General features: G+C 35.1%; 3 protein-coding genes across 7 annotated transcripts; 1 reads left to right on the forward strand and 2 right to left on the reverse strand.

Annotated features, from left to right (window-relative positions):
- Window positions 1–2,945: 2,945 nt before the first annotated feature.
- Window positions 2,946–8,455, forward strand: LOC133307258 (actin-related protein 5). Of its 3 annotated transcripts, none has more exons than XM_061507740.1 (12): window positions 2,946–3,333; window positions 3,481–3,551; window positions 3,872–4,014; window positions 4,110–4,154; window positions 4,411–4,513; window positions 4,740–4,849; window positions 5,816–5,925; window positions 6,014–6,104; window positions 6,174–6,614; window positions 6,826–6,953; window positions 7,302–7,644; window positions 7,771–8,455. In XM_061507740.1, exons 1-12 carry the CDS (start codon window positions 3,233–3,235, stop codon window positions 8,272–8,274), a joined length of 2,190 nt encoding a protein of 729 aa, XP_061363724.1. In that variant the 5' UTR covers window positions 2,946–3,232; the 3' UTR covers window positions 8,275–8,455. The 3 variants fall into 3 exon arrangements, with proteins under 3 accessions (XP_061363724.1, XP_061363723.1, XP_061363725.1); XM_061507739.1 differs by having other exon boundaries at window positions 3,890–4,014; XM_061507741.1 differs by lacking the exons at window positions 2,946–3,333; window positions 3,481–3,551 and having other exon boundaries at window positions 3,973–4,014; window positions 4,406–4,513.
- Window positions 8,456–8,928: 473 nt separating this feature from the next.
- Window positions 8,929–10,367, reverse strand: LOC133307267 (uncharacterized). Of its 3 annotated transcripts, none has more exons than XM_061507752.1 (5): window positions 10,260–10,367; window positions 9,964–10,098; window positions 9,754–9,855; window positions 9,344–9,599; window positions 8,929–9,262 (listed from the first exon to the last, which is right to left on the reverse strand). In XM_061507752.1, the coding sequence occupies exons 1-5, from the start codon at window positions 10,335–10,337 to the stop codon at window positions 9,138–9,140; spliced, it is 696 nt and encodes a 231-aa protein (XP_061363736.1). In that variant the 5' UTR covers window positions 10,338–10,367; the 3' UTR covers window positions 8,929–9,137. The 3 variants fall into 3 exon arrangements, with proteins under 3 accessions (XP_061363736.1, XP_061363733.1, XP_061363734.1); XM_061507749.1 differs by having other exon boundaries at window positions 9,964–10,113; window positions 10,260–10,343; XM_061507750.1 differs by having other exon boundaries at window positions 9,964–10,104; window positions 10,260–10,341.
- A 1,111-nt stretch (window positions 10,368–11,478) lies between these two features.
- Window positions 11,479–17,026, reverse strand: LOC133307256 (telomere repeat-binding protein 4). Its single transcript, XM_061507737.1, has 9 exons — window positions 16,748–17,026; window positions 15,479–15,619; window positions 14,520–15,384; window positions 14,186–14,410; window positions 14,018–14,097; window positions 13,652–13,881; window positions 13,148–13,465; window positions 13,012–13,075; window positions 11,479–11,930 (listed from the first exon to the last, which is right to left on the reverse strand). Exons 2-9 carry the CDS (start codon window positions 15,557–15,559, stop codon window positions 11,706–11,708), a joined length of 2,088 nt encoding a protein of 695 aa, XP_061363721.1. The 5' UTR covers window positions 15,560–15,619; window positions 16,748–17,026; the 3' UTR covers window positions 11,479–11,705.
- Between the last annotated feature and the right edge of the window lie 329 nt (window positions 17,027–17,355).

Raw genomic sequence — 17,355 nt, forward strand, 5'->3', positions numbered from 1 at the left:
AGCTTCGAATTTAGACCACATGTTGGTTTTTGGCGGGAGAGCTTGGGATTGGTGGGCTTGGGCCAGGTCGGTGGGTAATGGGCCCCGTTTAGAGTTACTTGCGGTGGAAGGACTGTGTACTTGTAAAATGACCTTGCTGTCCTTCTGTTTCGAACTGGACATCACCGCCAAGTCAACCTAGACCAGGAATGTTCCACCGTCACTTATCCTTTTGAATTGGTTACACACTTTTTAACTTTTATTTGTTTTTATTATTAATTCATATTTGTGATAGTAATATATGAATGGGATTATCATCTCTGCTTTTAAAGTAGAGAACTTGTTTCTACCATAGATATATTAAAGAAGTGGGTCTCATTGTATTTTTTTCTCTCATTACTCAATGTTTTCTCTCTATTGTTTCTCTCTCAGTGGCAGAAATAAGTTCCATGCTTTAAAAACAGAGATGATAATCCCTATATGAATATGCTTAAAGGACATTTTAAAAAGAAAATTATGGTGTGTACTAACAAAAATTATGGTAAATGTGCAAAACAATTAAGTTTCTGTACAAAATTCTAACGTGACTTTGTATAATTTTATATTAAAAAAATAATATTATAAAAATGAGAACGTTGGGTATGTATAAAGAGCAGATATCATTATTCGAGTTTAGTTTTTTCTTTTTTTAGTTTTTAAACTGGTTGTTTTTACTTGGGAAAGTTGTATAGACTTGGTGGTGTACGGGAAGCATGCGTTGTAGAGCAATAAAAGAAAAAAGCAGCCTCCTCATCTTGGAAGAGTGACCAAAATATTACTGTTTACTGATTTTTTTATTTAAATGTCATGTGAATAATGTTATTTTTTAATATGTCACGCGGACAAGTTCGCTACAGTGCTCAGTGAACTTGGTTTGCTGACGTGGCACGTTTCTGATGACAACAAATTTGCTACTCCCAGTAGTGAACTATGTTGCAATAAATGCTGATACATTAGAGAAGTTCGCTGTCACATGCAGCGAACTAGGTGTGCCACGTGTCTGACATGCCTAGTAAATTAAAATTACAAAAATACCATGATTTCCGCCCCAAAAGGACGTTGTTTTGATGAAAATTAGACAAAGTTATCTAAAGTAACATTAGATACTTTTTTTCTTGTGATATTATTGTGACAAATTCGAACGATGTTTGTGAGAGATAAAATATGTCAAATGAGATGTCATTGGGTAGATCTCTAAAAATTATATGAAATAAAATAAAAAATATCTGATTTGGACATCCGAATCAAAAGTTATGGCTCTCCGAAGTGATTGGTGATCGGTATATTAATTGTGACCAGTACGATCAAAAGTTAATCTCATTGGTATATTAATTGTGATTGGTGCATTGATTGCGATTGATGATTGATACATTAATTTTAATTGGTACATTAATTAAATTGCTATTTTCCTTGCTTTTTTTTAATTATGATTGGTACCTAGTTCGTTGCATTTGGCAGCAAATTTTTTTAATGTGTCAGCATTTATTAGTTCGCTACTAGGAGTAGCGAATTTGTTATCCACTAGAAACGTGCTACGTCAGCAAACTAAGTTCGTTGGATACTGTAGAACTGTAGTGAACTCGCCCGCGTGACATATTGATAAATAATACTGTTCATGTGACGTTTAGAGAAAAAAAAAAAAATAAGAACAGTGATATTTTGTTCACTGTTGCCCTCACCTTAGTGTGAAAGTGAAACCGTTGAGGTCAAATAATGGTCCACCGCCCAGCAGGCCATTATACATTTTTTAACACAACAAATGTTATTAATAAAAAAAATATTATTAACAGTTCCATACATCTATTCCTTTTCCGTTTCAGTATATGACTTTTGCGGGAAGACATATATTAAATCATGTCACACTCAAAATTACCGGATACGGTTGAATGCTCAACTCAACAGGTGATGTCCTAGAAATTGTAACACAGTTGTTCATCACAAGTTACAAAAGTTCGTCTTAACCCTTTAACCTGTTACCTATTAGAAGAATTAAAGAGAATATAACAAAAACCCGTAAGTTTTTTCTAAAATCAGTTACCCTTTCTAAAATTTTGAATTATTTGTGTCTTTAATTAAAATTTTATGATTATTTATCCTTCTAACTTCAAGTTTCTTTATCGTCTATTTTCTAACTTAGAGAATAAATGATAAATAAACTTGAAATTAAGATATAAATAATTCAAAATTTCAAGAAAGAAGTAAGTGATTATAAAAAAATTTGCCTTAGATTTTTTGAAGTTTTTCCGCACATGTATATATTAATCGACGAGTTATTTAAGACGTCAACTAGCTTAAATGATAAAGTCATTTACAAATGAATTTGGGGACGTTTGGTACACGAATTTTTCTCGAATTTCTGGGAAACTGAAATTTATAAAATTTTAAATTTTCAGATATTATCATAAACTGAATGTAAAAATCATATTTTTAAAAATCGAGATTTTCAGACAAATAAAAATTTATCATGTACCAAATCTCACTCTCACGGTTTCACCCTTCCGGTTGTTAGTAGGTGTACTATGTCATCTCCTATCTCTCTTTTATACATAAGGGTGTCTAGTTCTATTTGATGTCACTTTAATAATTAGTTAACAATTTTAATGTTATACGAAATAAAATTATATTTTATATCTAAAATAATATTGTTTTGGGACCACAAAGTAAAAAAGTTTCATATAACAAGAGAATGACACAATTCAAATAAAAAAATCTTGTAAATAATTCTTAAAATAATCAAATAAAAATTACACCTAAAAGAAGTGATAGATTAAACTAAAAGTATGTACTATGTACATCTAAGTGACCTTATATAATTTTTAGTGACTTAAATCAAAATTGGTAAATATTAATTATTCGTTACTATTTCGTTGTTTAGTTTACATAATAATTTTTCCCTCTTGAAATTTTGCAATTTACTCAAGAAAATCAATCGTGGAATAGAAAAGGAAGTGGCAACTGGCAAAGAATGGTGGTGAAGGAAACTCTGCTACTACTGAAACTGTTCCTGGAACATCGACGACCCGTTCTCCGTGGGCCGACACAGACCGGTTAAGATTAAGCCGCCCCTACCCGAATCGGATCGGCTCGGCTCGGCGGTCTTCATCTCTGCCACTTAACTTATTCACGAGTGGGTAGGGCGCACTGCAACACACATTGGAAGCAACCCTCTCAGCTCAAGAAATCACTGTTTGTGTTTGTGTTCCTCGGCACCACAATGCCTTTCATCTCCAAAATCCAGCGCCAATCCGATTACAATCTCTTCAGTTCCCACACTCCCATAGTAATCGACAATGGCGCATCATATTTTCGAATTGGGTATCCTCACTCGCCAACCCTAATTTTTACATCTTTTCCCTCTTTAGCTCTTTCTCTTTTTTTTTTTTTTTTTTCTTTTTGGAATCAAATTTTAGATAAGGTGGTTACTGGTTAGTTAAAGTTCGTTCCTTTCACGTGAATTATCAGATGGGCAGGAGAGACCGAACCCCGTGTTGTTTTCCGCAACATCGTACAAAGGCCACGCCATAAAGTCACCGGTAGTTTCCCATTTTTATGTCTGTTAAGCAGGGATAGATAAAATTTTGTTAATGCTAGAAAAGATTGTAGTGGAATTTAAGCAAAGATAGAAGTATATAATATATATACAAGTTCTTGTTGCTTCTGTACAATTGCATTATTTTATTTTGGATGCTCTTTTTTTTTTTTGTGGTAAATTTAGGACCAATGTATGTTTATTATGTCTGTATTGGTAGCTGTGTATATTCGAGACAATTTCTGTCCTGACATTGTTCCTCTTTGCTTGCCTATTAATTAGCCAACCCAAAGCAATTATGTGGTTTATTGAATGTTTGTTCTTTCACATTCTGTAACACAGGAGAAACTGTCACTATTGTGGGTGACCATGATCCGGCATTACTGAAATACTTTGACTGCACTCGCTCTGGACCACGCTCGGCATTTGACAGCAATGTTGTTTACCAGTTTGAAATAATGGAATATGTAAGCTTATTCTCATCATGGGTTTAAATTGCATGCTTCATTGTTTTAAAAGAACTCCTTGAGGATAACGTTGCTGACATTTCTCTGGTGTATAGATTCTTGATTTTGGATTTGACCGGTTGGGTGCAAATGGATCGGAGGTATGGCTATAGGTGGAAAAGTGTTTTTCATTTTTCTTTTCCCCCAGCATTCAGCTTATTATATTTTCTACTATGGTTCAGTTGGTGTTGTTGATGCTACATCTAAATTTGGTGTGTTAGTAAAACTTAATGACCTTGTGTTGGTACCTAACAGTTCTTTGGTTTGGTGAATACTGATTCTTCCTTTTAAGGTGTTTTTTGGATTTAAATAATTTTGACTCATTCTTTCTAATTTCAATGTTTAATGCCAGAGCAGATTGATCATCCTGTCCTAATCACAGAATGTGTATGCAACCCAGTTCAATCTCGTAGTAAGATGGGGGAACTTCTTTTTGAGACTTACGGAGTTCCATCAATAGGTACTAATACCTTGCAACCTACAAAAAACACTTCTTCCTATTTTACAAGTGGCCTTCATTCTTCAATAGGAAACTGATTCCAGTGCAAAACCCTAAAATACCATGTTTTGTGTCACGTTGTTACTTGTTTTGTCTGTCAGGGATTGTATAACATCTTCATTCTGTGCTAGATCCTGTATGTGTAATTTTGCTTACAAAAGCTATTTGTGCTACTCTGTTTTGGCAGCCTTTGGTGTTGATGCAGCATTCAGCTATAAATATAATCAACAACAAGGAGTTTGTGCTAAAGATGGTCTTGCTTTGTGTCCTGGATTCACCACAACCCATGTGATTCCAGTATGCTTTTTCTGTTATTTACTTATAGTAAATGAATCTTTCATTTCTATTGCAGATTATTGTAGTTGCTCACATCCACACGACACATGCTTAAATTTATAAATATTATATCAATGTGTTGTATTTTTATTATTGTGATTATAGTAGTTAATATTATTAATCTGCTTGTGGGTCACTTTTGAGCCTCTGGCAGATTGTTAATGTAGGCAATTCTCTTGTTTTGCAATTTGCTCCATGCATATGCCTTTGTTAAGTAACAGTTGCATGTCGATTTTTTGTATCAATATGCCTCATCTGCTTGTTGCTGTTGTAGCTGACTGTGCCTCTAATGTCAGCAATAATAGTGTTATCTGTATAATTATTTTCCAAGATAGTTTGGTAATTAATAATCATCTAAACTACATATAACGAGAACTCTCCTTATTTTTATTTTTTATTTTTATTTTTTTTAAAAAAAGAAAAATTAAAATTGATACTTGATAGATTAAAACAATTTTAAACCTGTCCATGTAAAAGAGGGTGTGGGCAATTGAAATAAAAAACTGAAGGGCGAGGCGGCCGTAGGTGGTTGTTCGGGGATACTTCCTGGGTTTAACCAAAAAAAAATAAAAAAATTGTTCCTACTTTCGAGTTCGATAGACTATAGAGGGAGGATGTGCCCTTATGGGAATAAGATAAAAATTAAAAATCTGATAAAAATAAATAAAGAATTGTTATTTAAAAAAAAAATATTTTAAAAAAAATAAAAATCCACCCGACATGTGATTGTGCATGTTGGGGAGGCCAGTATGTAATAATGGCAAGTTGTGATCAGTTCCAACCACATTTATATTCCAATATATATTTAGCAGTCAGTTCTGCTATAATATTAGTAGACTTGCTAATAGGATCGACATACAATCTACCAACTGTAGTGAAGCATTCATAATTCTCTTTAATATTTTTTCTTTTTTGGGTTATTTCCAGTTTGTAGATGGGGAGCCTGTTTATAAAGGAAGCTGCCGTACTAATATTGGTGGATTCCATGTGACTGATTATTTAAAGCAACTTCTTTCACTTAAGTATCCATATCATTTGTGAGTATCAAATCATCTGGGTTTTGCTACTATCAAAGTAAATGTAAATACGTAGAGTTTCTTAGATTTTATTGAATGCTCAATGAAGGACTAGATTTACATGGGAAAAGGTTGAAGACCTAAAGATGGAACATTGTTACATTGCACCAGATTATGCTTCTGAAGCTCGGTTGTTTCAGGTATCAATTGTTTTTCTATACCATCTAAGATCCTACATTGTTTCTTAAACTTCATGCATGATCCAACAGAAAGGAGCCAAGGAGGCAGAAGAAAAAACCAGATGTTGGCAGCTCCCTTGGGTTCCACCCCCGACTGAAGAGCCTCCTTCCGAGGAAGAGATTGCAAGAAAGGCAGCAATAAGAGAGAAACAAGGTCAAAGGCTTAGAGAAATGGCTGAGGCAAAGAGGTCATCTAAAATAAATGAACTGGAGAATGAATTGCATGGTTTGGAATTTCTTTTGCATCAGCTTGAACAAGTGGAAGAGAGTGATGTTCCAGCTTTCCTGGCTGAAACTGGCTATGTCTCTAGGCAGGAGATAGAATCTGCGCGTAATAAAGTTATGCATTCTTTACGTAAAGCCAAAGGTGAACCAAAAACTGAACAAATTGACTCTGAAAAAGCTGACCTTGCCACTAATGAGAAGTATTCTCTTATAAACATCCCTGATGACATGTTGACACCAGAACAGGTCTGTTTTGTATCAAGCAGCTGATCTCATGCATCATTAAATTGAACTTTGTTTTCCCAACCTTTAAGTGTACTAGTATCAATTTTTCCTGGAACCATATTTTCTTACAATCTGAACATGGTTAAATTTTCCAAATAATTTCTTTGCATGATGTTCTTTGTGCTCTGTGAGGTTGACAATGTTCATTGCATTACTCTATTGATACTTGTAGCTCAATGAAAAGAAGAAACAGTTGTCCCTCAAATCCATGTCTGAAGGGCGGCAGCGATTAAAACAGAAGCGGTATGAAGAGGAATTGGAACGAGAGAGGAAACAACAGCTAGAGGAGGAGAAACGCCTGTATGTTTGATGTTCTAATTTCCTTATTAACTTAAATATCAAATTTGCACATTGTTTGTGGATGTTTTATGTGAGTAAAAGCATTCTCCCTTATATTCAACTAAGTATAATGGGGAAAACCAAGTGAGAGAGAAGAGCACCTTCTATCTAATTTAAAGGTTGCTAGATTGTATCTGATAAGGGTTTTGAAGGGCAGCCAAGGAGAACAAGAGAGAGAGAAATTGTGTACTGTACTATCTGCCTTATGTGCAGGGGACAGCTTTTGCCAAAGCACGAGTGGAATCTTGACTAGGCTTTGAATAGTACTATTATCATCCTCTTAACCGTTTCTTTTGCTCCTTGCTGTAGAGAGAACCCGGAGCTTTATTTGGAACAATTGCATGCTAGATACAATGATCTTTCGGAAAAAGTTGACCAGCAAAAACGGCTCAAGACTAATGGTGGGGGCCATACAAATGGAAATAATTTGTCTGGTGGTGTTGGCCGTGGTGAGAGATTGAGTGCTGCTCAGAGGGAACGAATGCGCCTCTTGACAACTGCAGCTTTTGATCGAGGTAAGGGTGAGGATACATTTGGTGCCAGAGATGAAGATTGGCAACTGTACAAATTGATGAGCAAAGATAATAATGATGATGATGAGGGACCTGATGAGGACGAGGCAGAGCTGGCCCGCATCTCTTCCAGGCTCCAGGTTTGTTCATTTTTATTTTATGTTGTTACAGTTAATTCATGTGTCAGGGCAGTATGTTTGCATGCGTGTGCAAGATCACCTTGTATGATTCACAGAAGATTTTTTTCTGAATTGTTGTTCTGGTAGGACCTGGATCCAACATTTGTACCCAAGTTAGAAGCTAGTACCTCTCAACCTGCTGAGGTGCCGCGTTTTCGTCCTCTTACCAAAGAAGATTTTCAGATTGTTATTGGGGTGGAAAGATTTAGATGCCCTGAAATATTGTTTAATCCAAACTGGATTGGGGTTGATCAGGTAGGTTTAGATGAGATGGCTGGGGTCTCAATGAGGAGGTTACCATACAAGGATGAAGGCTTGGAAGAGAGACTGACTAGTTCCATACTTGTGACCGGTGGAAGTTCTCTTTTCCCTGGTATAGTTGAACGCCTGGAAGCTGGAATTCGAATGATTAGACCATGTGGATCACCTATAAAAATAGTTAGAGCATTGAATCCAGTAATGGATGCATGGCGTGGAGCTGCTTTCTATGCTTCAGCCTCACAGTTCCATACGCAAACTTTCAGTAGAAGTGATTATTATGAAAAAGGTGAAGACTGGCTTCGCAATTATCAACTGCAATATACATTATAGTTGATCACGCAGTACATTACTGTATACTGACTGGAATATCTGACCTTAGTTTAGAGATTAGTATCCAGTAATGTAATCCTTTATTTATTCTTGCTTTTGCTGAAGCTCGAAGCGGAACATCAATGAAAGCATGGTCCCGCTGATGTTTTCAATCTTATGTACCCTAACACCTCGGTGATTTTAACTGATTAAATTATTTATAAGGTTTTCATTACCCACTCGTCTGAAGGTGTGGTTATGCATACCAAAAACTTAAGCAGAAGATTCCTCTGGTGAGTTATAGCAACTAGTTTTGGAACTGCATCTCAAGAAACTGTCGCTTGCTTATTTTACTTTGCGGGCGTACGCTCCATATTATTAATTTTTAAATGCATGTTTTTTTTTTTATATAGAGATATTATTAGAAAAGAAACCAAAGTTTGCTAGATGAGATGCTGATTGAAGAAGGCATTTCACGTCACCATGTTTAAATGAGAGAATTCAAATCATACAAGGATAAATCAATAGTGATGATTTTGTATTTTTTAATTCTATTTTTTCTTTCTTTTTTCTTATTACCGTTGATTCATCTTTTTAGAGTTGAAATTGTTTTACATGACAGGTCATGTTAAATAACATATAAGAGAATTCATTTTCATTCCATAAAATATACGCAACTTTGGAAACGAGTTATATGTACATAACAACAAAAATGAAAAAAAACTAGAAACCGTTTGACATGCACCAATTAACATCAAATTGGGCGTTTGTAGCCCAAGAGAATTGCACAAACTAAAAAACCATTACATTGTGGTTACACATTTGTATTCTAGTCATTCCTATAATTCACCCGGATAAGGAATATCTTGTGTGTATATAACAATCTATATCTTAGCCTCTGGCTTTAAACCTTGACATATCAAATAGATCTCTCTTGATGAAGGCCTTGTGGCTTTAGGTCTCAGCCACGATGACTTTCTAAAGAATGGTTTAGAAATCTGGCTGATTTCTGCAGCATAAATATTCAAAGAAATTAAATTAATATATAACATGCAATCAAATCAGCTGAAATAAATTAGTCATCAAGCACCTTTGGCATCTTCACTCTCCAAAAGCTTTATAATAAGGTTCCCTCCAACTTGCAATAACCCACTCTCATCCGAACTGGATTGTTCATCACATTGCTTCTCATGACCATCATTATCATCATCATAAACAGATGCAACTCTGCCAACAGCCAAATCCAATGCTCGCATCCCTAGCTCAACCGACAAAGCTGCGTCTTTAGTTGTGATTCCCGAAATCGATGGACACATGTCCGAAAGTATCACAGAGAACCCTTTTTGCTGCAGCACATAGTGAAAATTAGCTGCGTTTCAAGCCTAAACCTTCAATATGCTCAAACCCCCATTTCACCATAACATTGAAGCATTTTTTTTATTGTAGTGATTATGAGATTAAAAAAAAAGGCACACAATTACAAAAAGAGAGTAAAAGTACGTGTGGAGAAAGAGCTCTGAGTTGGTGTTGAGGGAGGGTCATGACATCAGCAGAGATGGTTTGAACCCTTGAATCACAATGAAGAGGAGGAACCTTCACTTTCTGTTATAATAAGCAGTACTAATGATGAGTGATTGAAAACAAGACACGGTAGCATAGAAATAGAATGAAGAAGAGAAGAGAAGAGAAGAGAAGAGAGGGTTGCCTTGCCTTGAGATCAATGCCGAGAACGAAGCCACCATTTTGGATGGGACCGAGGCTCTGACAAGCGACTTGAAGCCAAGCACCAGGAGCACAACCCAAGTCAAGAACAGAAGAACCACCCTTTATTAGCTTGTACTGTTTCTGTATCTGAACCAACTAATTAATACCAACAATTCCAATCGAGTGAAGAGTGAAGAGTTAGCACATACAATACAAGTAAAGTAGCACTTTCAACAAAATCAAATAAACGATGAATGAATACACGATGGGTTGTTGTGTTGTGTTGTGTTGAGTGTGTTCACCTTGAAGGCAGAGCGAGCCACATAGCCAAGGCGTTGAGCCTCCTTGTAGAAGAAATCAGGTACTCCACTCACACCCATTTCTCCATTCACTCCGCACCCAAATCTATGAACCTCTTCCTTTTATACTTCCATACCTAGCATTACGAGGGTTAAGGTTTGAGGTTTAACAATAGTATTGGTTACGGGAAAAAAATAAATAATAAATAATAAATAATAATAATAATAATAATAATAATATACAATTTAGACACAATATCAGTACGACATTTATCGAAATAATTCTCTTTAATTTCATGAACTATTTAAATTTAATTATATCGAGTTTAGTATTTATTTAAGAAATATAATATTGTAACAATCAATTAGTGTTACTATCAATGTTACTACAATTAATTTCAAGGTTAGATCGATTATATTGATTCAACGATTATATTTATTTTCATTTTTGTATGGTTATGATTTCCTATATCTAATACTTTATATCATAATCATACAAAGATGAAAATAAATATAAAGTATTAAATATGAGGAATCATGATCAAACAAAGATGAAAATAAATATAACCGTTAGATCAACATAATTGATGTAACAGTAAAATTGATTTGTATTAACAACATAATTGATATAACGATAAAATTGATTAGTAGTAACACTAATTAGTTATTACAATATCCTTCTCCTTCGTTTAAACTTCAGATTCAACAAAAACTTCAATTTTTTACTAAATAAAATTAATAAGTCTTTTCTATATACATTCTTTACCTCTACAATGCGCCAAGATCAAATTGTCTTGCGAATCTCTCACAAATAGTGAATGAAACATTAGTAGATGATAATCACAATAATAGAGGGCCAGTATTGATTTAATTTTCGAGTGAAGTTATTTATCGTAAAGTAAATAAATCCCTATGCCAAAAATAAAAATAATAATTAAAATATTCATGAACTGTGATGGTAGTGAATTTGGTTGCAGTCAAACAACAACGATATAAAGACTCGAGTTTAATCATTGTTATCAACTTTAAAATAAAATAAAATAAAAAAACATTTTTCCCCACCAATCTTCAATCGAATGTATTCATCGCGAAGAAACATAAATAAACATGAAATCCTAATGAAAAAAATGCAGCAAATGAAAAGGAAACATCAGACTAGAACTCGGGTAGAACGAGGAGATAATAACAAGGAGAACGTTTTCCTTTTTCATTGTTATGCTGTCATGTTCTTTTGACATTTCTATTTACATTCATGAAATTGAATAATAAAAAAAAGAACATAATTAAAGTTGCTGGCAGAACTTATTCAAATCATTTACAAATGCCAACCTGCTTGTAATTGAAGGCTGGCAAGGAATTTGGTGAGTAGGATATATTACTTGAAATTGAATCAAAATGTACAAGTTTTGTTTTTCACTGTTGCAATAAGTCAACAACGTTAATTTCTTTCTACATCATCACAAGTGGTTGGATACCATCAACACTGTGTCTTTCAGCAGAGGCTTCTGTGATCTTCATGGTTGCAGCTTGTTGCTTGCAATGCTGCTTGGCTTGGTGGAAAGACCAGTAAGCATGTGCAGCCAAAACTCTGTCCAATAGCTCTTGGGGCACTGGCTCTCCTCTCCTTTGTTGAGGGCTGATTTTTGCAGTGTGCACTAATGTCTTCCATTTATCCTGCCCCACACCCATAGGTCAAGTTTTTAGCAATTAAACAATGCTAACATTACAACAAATGTCTGTGATGTGATAACCAAATTAACCGCAATATTCTATTTATTCTAACAAATATTTAATGCAAAGGAACCAATTTTCTTTGTAATAATCCACATAAAATACGCATTTATGCTTTGGACAAGATTTATGTTATCACCTGTACAAAATACTTATGATTTATATAACTATTGAGCTATTGAAGTGTACTAAAGAAATTAATCATAGTATCCTATGTTCCAATGGAGGAGGTCTGTAGAATCGAACAGGAAGCATGAATGCAACAGAAATAGTGATAAGGCCTATTTTTAACATACTTATTAATCTCGGATAGCGGTGCAGCGGCTGACCCTCCAAACTGCTATAGCGCTATAGCGGGTAGCGCTACAACACTACTGTGGAAAGTGTACCTAAGTGATACACTAAATTGTACTCCACAAATATAAAACTTAAAATATGAAAATGTGACATAAAAAACAAATTTGAAGGATCTCCAACTGAAACATAAATGATTTCAAACATTAAAATTCAAATCATAAGCAAACTGAAGGAATTAAAGTCTCAAATAATGTAACACAATAAAATAAAGTGGCAAAATTAGTCAAAATTCAAACTGCCACTTAAGTGAAATGTCAAAATCAAAGAACTTAAGGAACTAATCATAATTGAAATCATGAACATCCAAATCTTCATCTTCACTTTCACTTGTATCTAAGTTGTAAATCTCTTCTTTCTATAACGAGAACACTTTTGCAGAAACTACTGTAGCGGCGCAATAGCGGCCGCTACATCCTCTACACTTCTCCTGACCGTCGCGGCGCGGTCTATGGCGGCCAGCCGCTGCACCACAACGCAACTCCGCTATAGTGCGCTACAGCAGAGCTATTCAAAAATATGATTTTTAATAAAGTAGATGAATGAAACAACTTGCAAATCAATTACCATAAACTCGAATGTCTATTCTGTATTATCTTTCTAGTAATTTACTGCTTAAGTAACCCTTTGAGTTAAAGAACAGTGTGTCTGATATAATAAAAGAGAGTACCTTCAAGTCTACGTAAGTCCTATGGTCTGCATTCTCAAAAGCTCGCAACTTCACATCACGCCACCTGCATGGTGAAAACATTGTCAGCAACCCAGTTTTCCTGTCTGTATGAAGGTGAAGCTGATAAACATCAAACCTTCCCGTTCCAAGTTCCTCAACTGCCTGAACAAGTGCTTCTACTTCAGACACAGAAAATGGTCTCCTCATTCGACGCTGTACAAGCTCAGAGCGTTTGGTTTTCTGATTCACAGGAACCGCAGCTAATGTATCTGTGCTCCTATCTGGAACAGTAACCAGCGCTCTCGAATCTGGTGTTAATTTATCAGCTATAGTGTCAGTGGGGGAAGAAGTTGATTCATGGTTAATTTTAACAAGGTTGCCAGTATTTGTCAGCAATGAGGAATCCTGTAAAGCATCAGAAATCCCTGAATCTAAGACAGGATTTCCCAGGGACCTAGAAAAATCAATTTATGAAATTAGTTATGTAGACAAAGAAAACATTCAAATGACTAGAGCAGAACCATAAGCAAATTTCATCAGATGACCAGAAAAAGAAACTTTAGTTCTCCAGATTGGAGGAGTCCATTTATCATAATTGTCGCATCATAAATCAGCTATGGCGTAATCAACTTTGGCTCACCTGGTAAGCTGGGATGTTTCGCATTGAGAAGGATCACCAACACAAACAGCTGGAGAAGCTTGAAAAGAACTAGGCTCCAATGCAAAACCAAGTTTATCCAGATTTTCTTTACAAGATATACCAGTCTGCAGAAGAGTTCTGTTGTCATCTCTAACTTTTTTCCCCTGAATAAGAACACCAACATGTACTTCACCTCCAAGTATAGCCATCACTGCCTCCATTACTGTCCTCTACAAAAATTTGAAGAAAAAAAATTACATTAACTAAAAGAACGTTCTGCAGACACTTTAATTGGTGGATGAGGCTCAATGATAACAGTAATACAATTTTTTTTTAAAAAATAAAATGAAAACTATATGTTCATACCTTTAATGAACCAACAGTTGCAGTTTCAGGAACCTCAAGATAAAGCTCTGGGATCTTGAATGACTTAATGCTAAACTTTACTGTACACAAGGACAGAACATCAGTTCCTAGAGGATGCAAAGAACAATTGAGCTAACCAAAATTAACGAACACTGCGTAATTAATTACCACGAGAATCCTTAGATACATGAAGTTTTGAAGATGAGCTAGGGTTGTTTCCATCATTTCCTTTCGCAGGCAAATCAGATACACTCTCACTGCTGAATCCTCCATCAGTAGTTACCACTGAACCCTGGTCAAAGAATTTCCTCCTCTTGAAAAAAGTGTAGTGATGAGATCTTCCAAAGCTATAACAAGTCTTCCTCTTACGATACAGTGGTTTTACTCCCTCATCTGCAAAATTTATTTTACTAGTGAAAAACACAAAACTACCCAACTCATAGCAATAATTATGCATCAGATAATAAAGCATTTGATAACAGAGAATTTGTTACCACATTACCAGATCTAGAATGTTCATAATCCTTCAACTTTGGAGCAACCTTCCAGGATTTGGAAGTCAGCCGCTTCCTGATTATTTGGTTTGCAATGTATTGTGAAGGTTTATAAGCCTTTGACTTGGTGCAAACTTTGTTGCACCTTAAAAAGTTTTCGTCATCATCTGTAATACCTAACTTAATATCATTCCCATGCCTGGAAAAGGAAGCATTGGGAAACAATTTTCTACAAACTGGAGATTTAACATCACTGTTCAAGTTAATTAGTGCAGGAGAGTTAACACTCAATTTCAAGGGATCCTTGAAACTAAATTTATTATCTAAAGATAATCCCTTGAAGCCTGAACTGCCAGCCTCCTGATCTTTGGATACTTCCACTAATCTATTAGAATGATGTCCAAACTTATTCTCCAATTTTAAAATTTCGGACTTGAAATCGTCAGCTTCAACTTTCTCCCGACAGTCTGAATTATTATTAACTGAAATGCATTCTAGTACACAATCAGTCTCAGCACACTCAATGCGTTTCTCACTACTCTTTTGTGAGCCCACCTCAGTCATAAAAATACTCTCTGCACAACTTACATTATGATTTCCTTCTTCTGTGATTGGTTTAACTTCATCCTGCATTTCCTGCTCAACAGCACCTTGGCTAAAGGCATGTTGATAGTTTCCTTCAGATGCATTGCTAGAAGCTGAACTTTCACTCTCTTGCAACAACTTGCCAGCTAAAGATGCCAGTAGTTCAAAAGCACAAACTTGATCATCCTCAGCCAGTTTCTTGGAAGCACAAACTCTTCCATCCTTAGCCGGTTTCTTCGAAGAACAAACTTGGCCATCCTCAGCCAGTTTCTTGGAAGGAACCCTTCTCTGAAAAATTTCCAACTTAAGGGACTTAAATAAAGTTCAAAGCATAAAAACACAAAACAAAAGAACAATTGCCACAATTGCAGCAATTACTTACTCTTGCAGATCTAGGACATCTAGGTATAATGGGGACCTGAAAGCCCCTGAATCCATAATCTAGCCTCCTCTTCAACACCATAGCGTGAACATTTATAGCTCATCAATTAACCAGAAGCATCAGTACGTCAGATCCTCATCACTGTCATAAAATTGAAGGAAGACCCATGTATCAAGTTGATTTTGAAAATTTTGCTAGAATTTACATATTGGGAAAGAAAATCCAATGAATCGTGAAGAATACATCAGCCAGTGACAAAACAGTTATTGGTTTTCATATACTACTACAATAGAAAAGGTATGCTATTTGAATAATCTAAGCTTCACTATTACGGGAAAATTTTATCTATATATATCTTGAGGAGACAAGTAAGATTTTCTCATAATACAGCACGAAGGAAAAAGGAAGATTCACAAATCACACTATTATTTTGGCATAAAAAGGTGAGCAAAATCAGTGAAAAAAATAAATAAAGAATAAATAAGGAAGCCAGAAGTCGGATAAACGAAACCTGTTGAAATATCCATCCAGTTGTTATGGTATATTACCATTTCTGCCTCAAATGAAAGCCAAACAACAATAAAGACAAGATGCAGAACAACTCAAGAAAACAACCAAGTTGATTCACGAATGCATGCCTTTTAGTAAGATCCATAACAACAAATAAGCAAAACTGGACATGCAAGGGAATGAAAGATTAATCCACGTCTTAGCAAATAGATAAATTGGAAAATCGATCGCATAGAAGCACAATGCTAACATAGGTTCAGATCAAAAAGCATGAAAACAAAATCAGATTCCATGGCCTTTGCCCATGATGTCAGTACATAAAGAGATACATCTAAACTCATGAATAAAAACCAGAACAAAAAAATTACACACACTTCAAACGGTGGAGGGACCATAAAATAAAAGTCAGCACATACAAAACCAAAAACAATCATAAGGCTGCATAAGATCAACACTAAACAACACAATTCTGATTCTCAAGGTCAGTACTGTGCTTCCTAAACTGCAGATTTTCAGGCCAAATCAACAACCAGAAGAAGACAACCCGAAATTCAACCAAAAAAAAAAAAAAAAAAAAGGCCCTCAAATACAAAGCCAAAAATTTATAATTAAAACGAATGAAATACCCAGTTGTTCAAGGCAAACAGAGCCTAAATTCCATGATCGGATCTCAACCTTAAAATCCCAAAATTTTCATGTTAGGAATAGGAACCCACAAAAAACAAATAATAATTCAGAATCCTTAACATGCGAACTCACCTTCCAGTACTACACATGTTGAATTGAGATCAAGTAACAAAATTTGACCGGAAAAACATTTCCACAGGAGAATGCACCACCAACTTGGGGAAGGAAAAATCGAAACCCAGGAACTGCCCGAAAATGTGAAACAAATCTAATGAAACTTGGAATCCCAAATCACCAAAACCAAAAAAGTTCTGTACTTTTTCTCTCTCCCTCTTTCAAGTTTTCGTTTTTAATATATTTTATTATTTTTGTGAGAAAGATAGATAGATCATAGATAGATAGAATAGAAGATAGGAGGAGTTAGAGTTTTCAAGGACAAAAACCCACCAACACACACAGTACCATATAAACGACAAAAACCACGCAACACTGCAACCTTAAAGCTTAAACCCTTTTTTTTACTTTCTTTGTTTTGACCGCACAACTGGAACAACCATTGAAAAGACATTTTTATCCCGGCAATAGCACGTCCACGTGGAATTTCTTTATTCGAAAATATTTCTTTTCAGCAGTACGGGTGTACGATCACTTAATACATCATTTAGTAAATATGAAAATAATAATAATATATTTATACTATTCTTATTTTTATGATTCTTTTCTTTTATATTTCTATTTTT

The sequence above is a fragment of the Gastrolobium bilobum genome, unplaced genomic scaffold, assembly GCF_033153095.1.
Source record: "Gastrolobium bilobum isolate Gb01-03AN ecotype WA unplaced genomic scaffold, APGP_CSIRO_Gbil_v1 utg16198, whole genome shotgun sequence".
In the NCBI taxonomy this organism is placed as follows: domain Eukaryota; kingdom Viridiplantae; phylum Streptophyta; class Magnoliopsida; order Fabales; family Fabaceae; genus Gastrolobium; species Gastrolobium bilobum.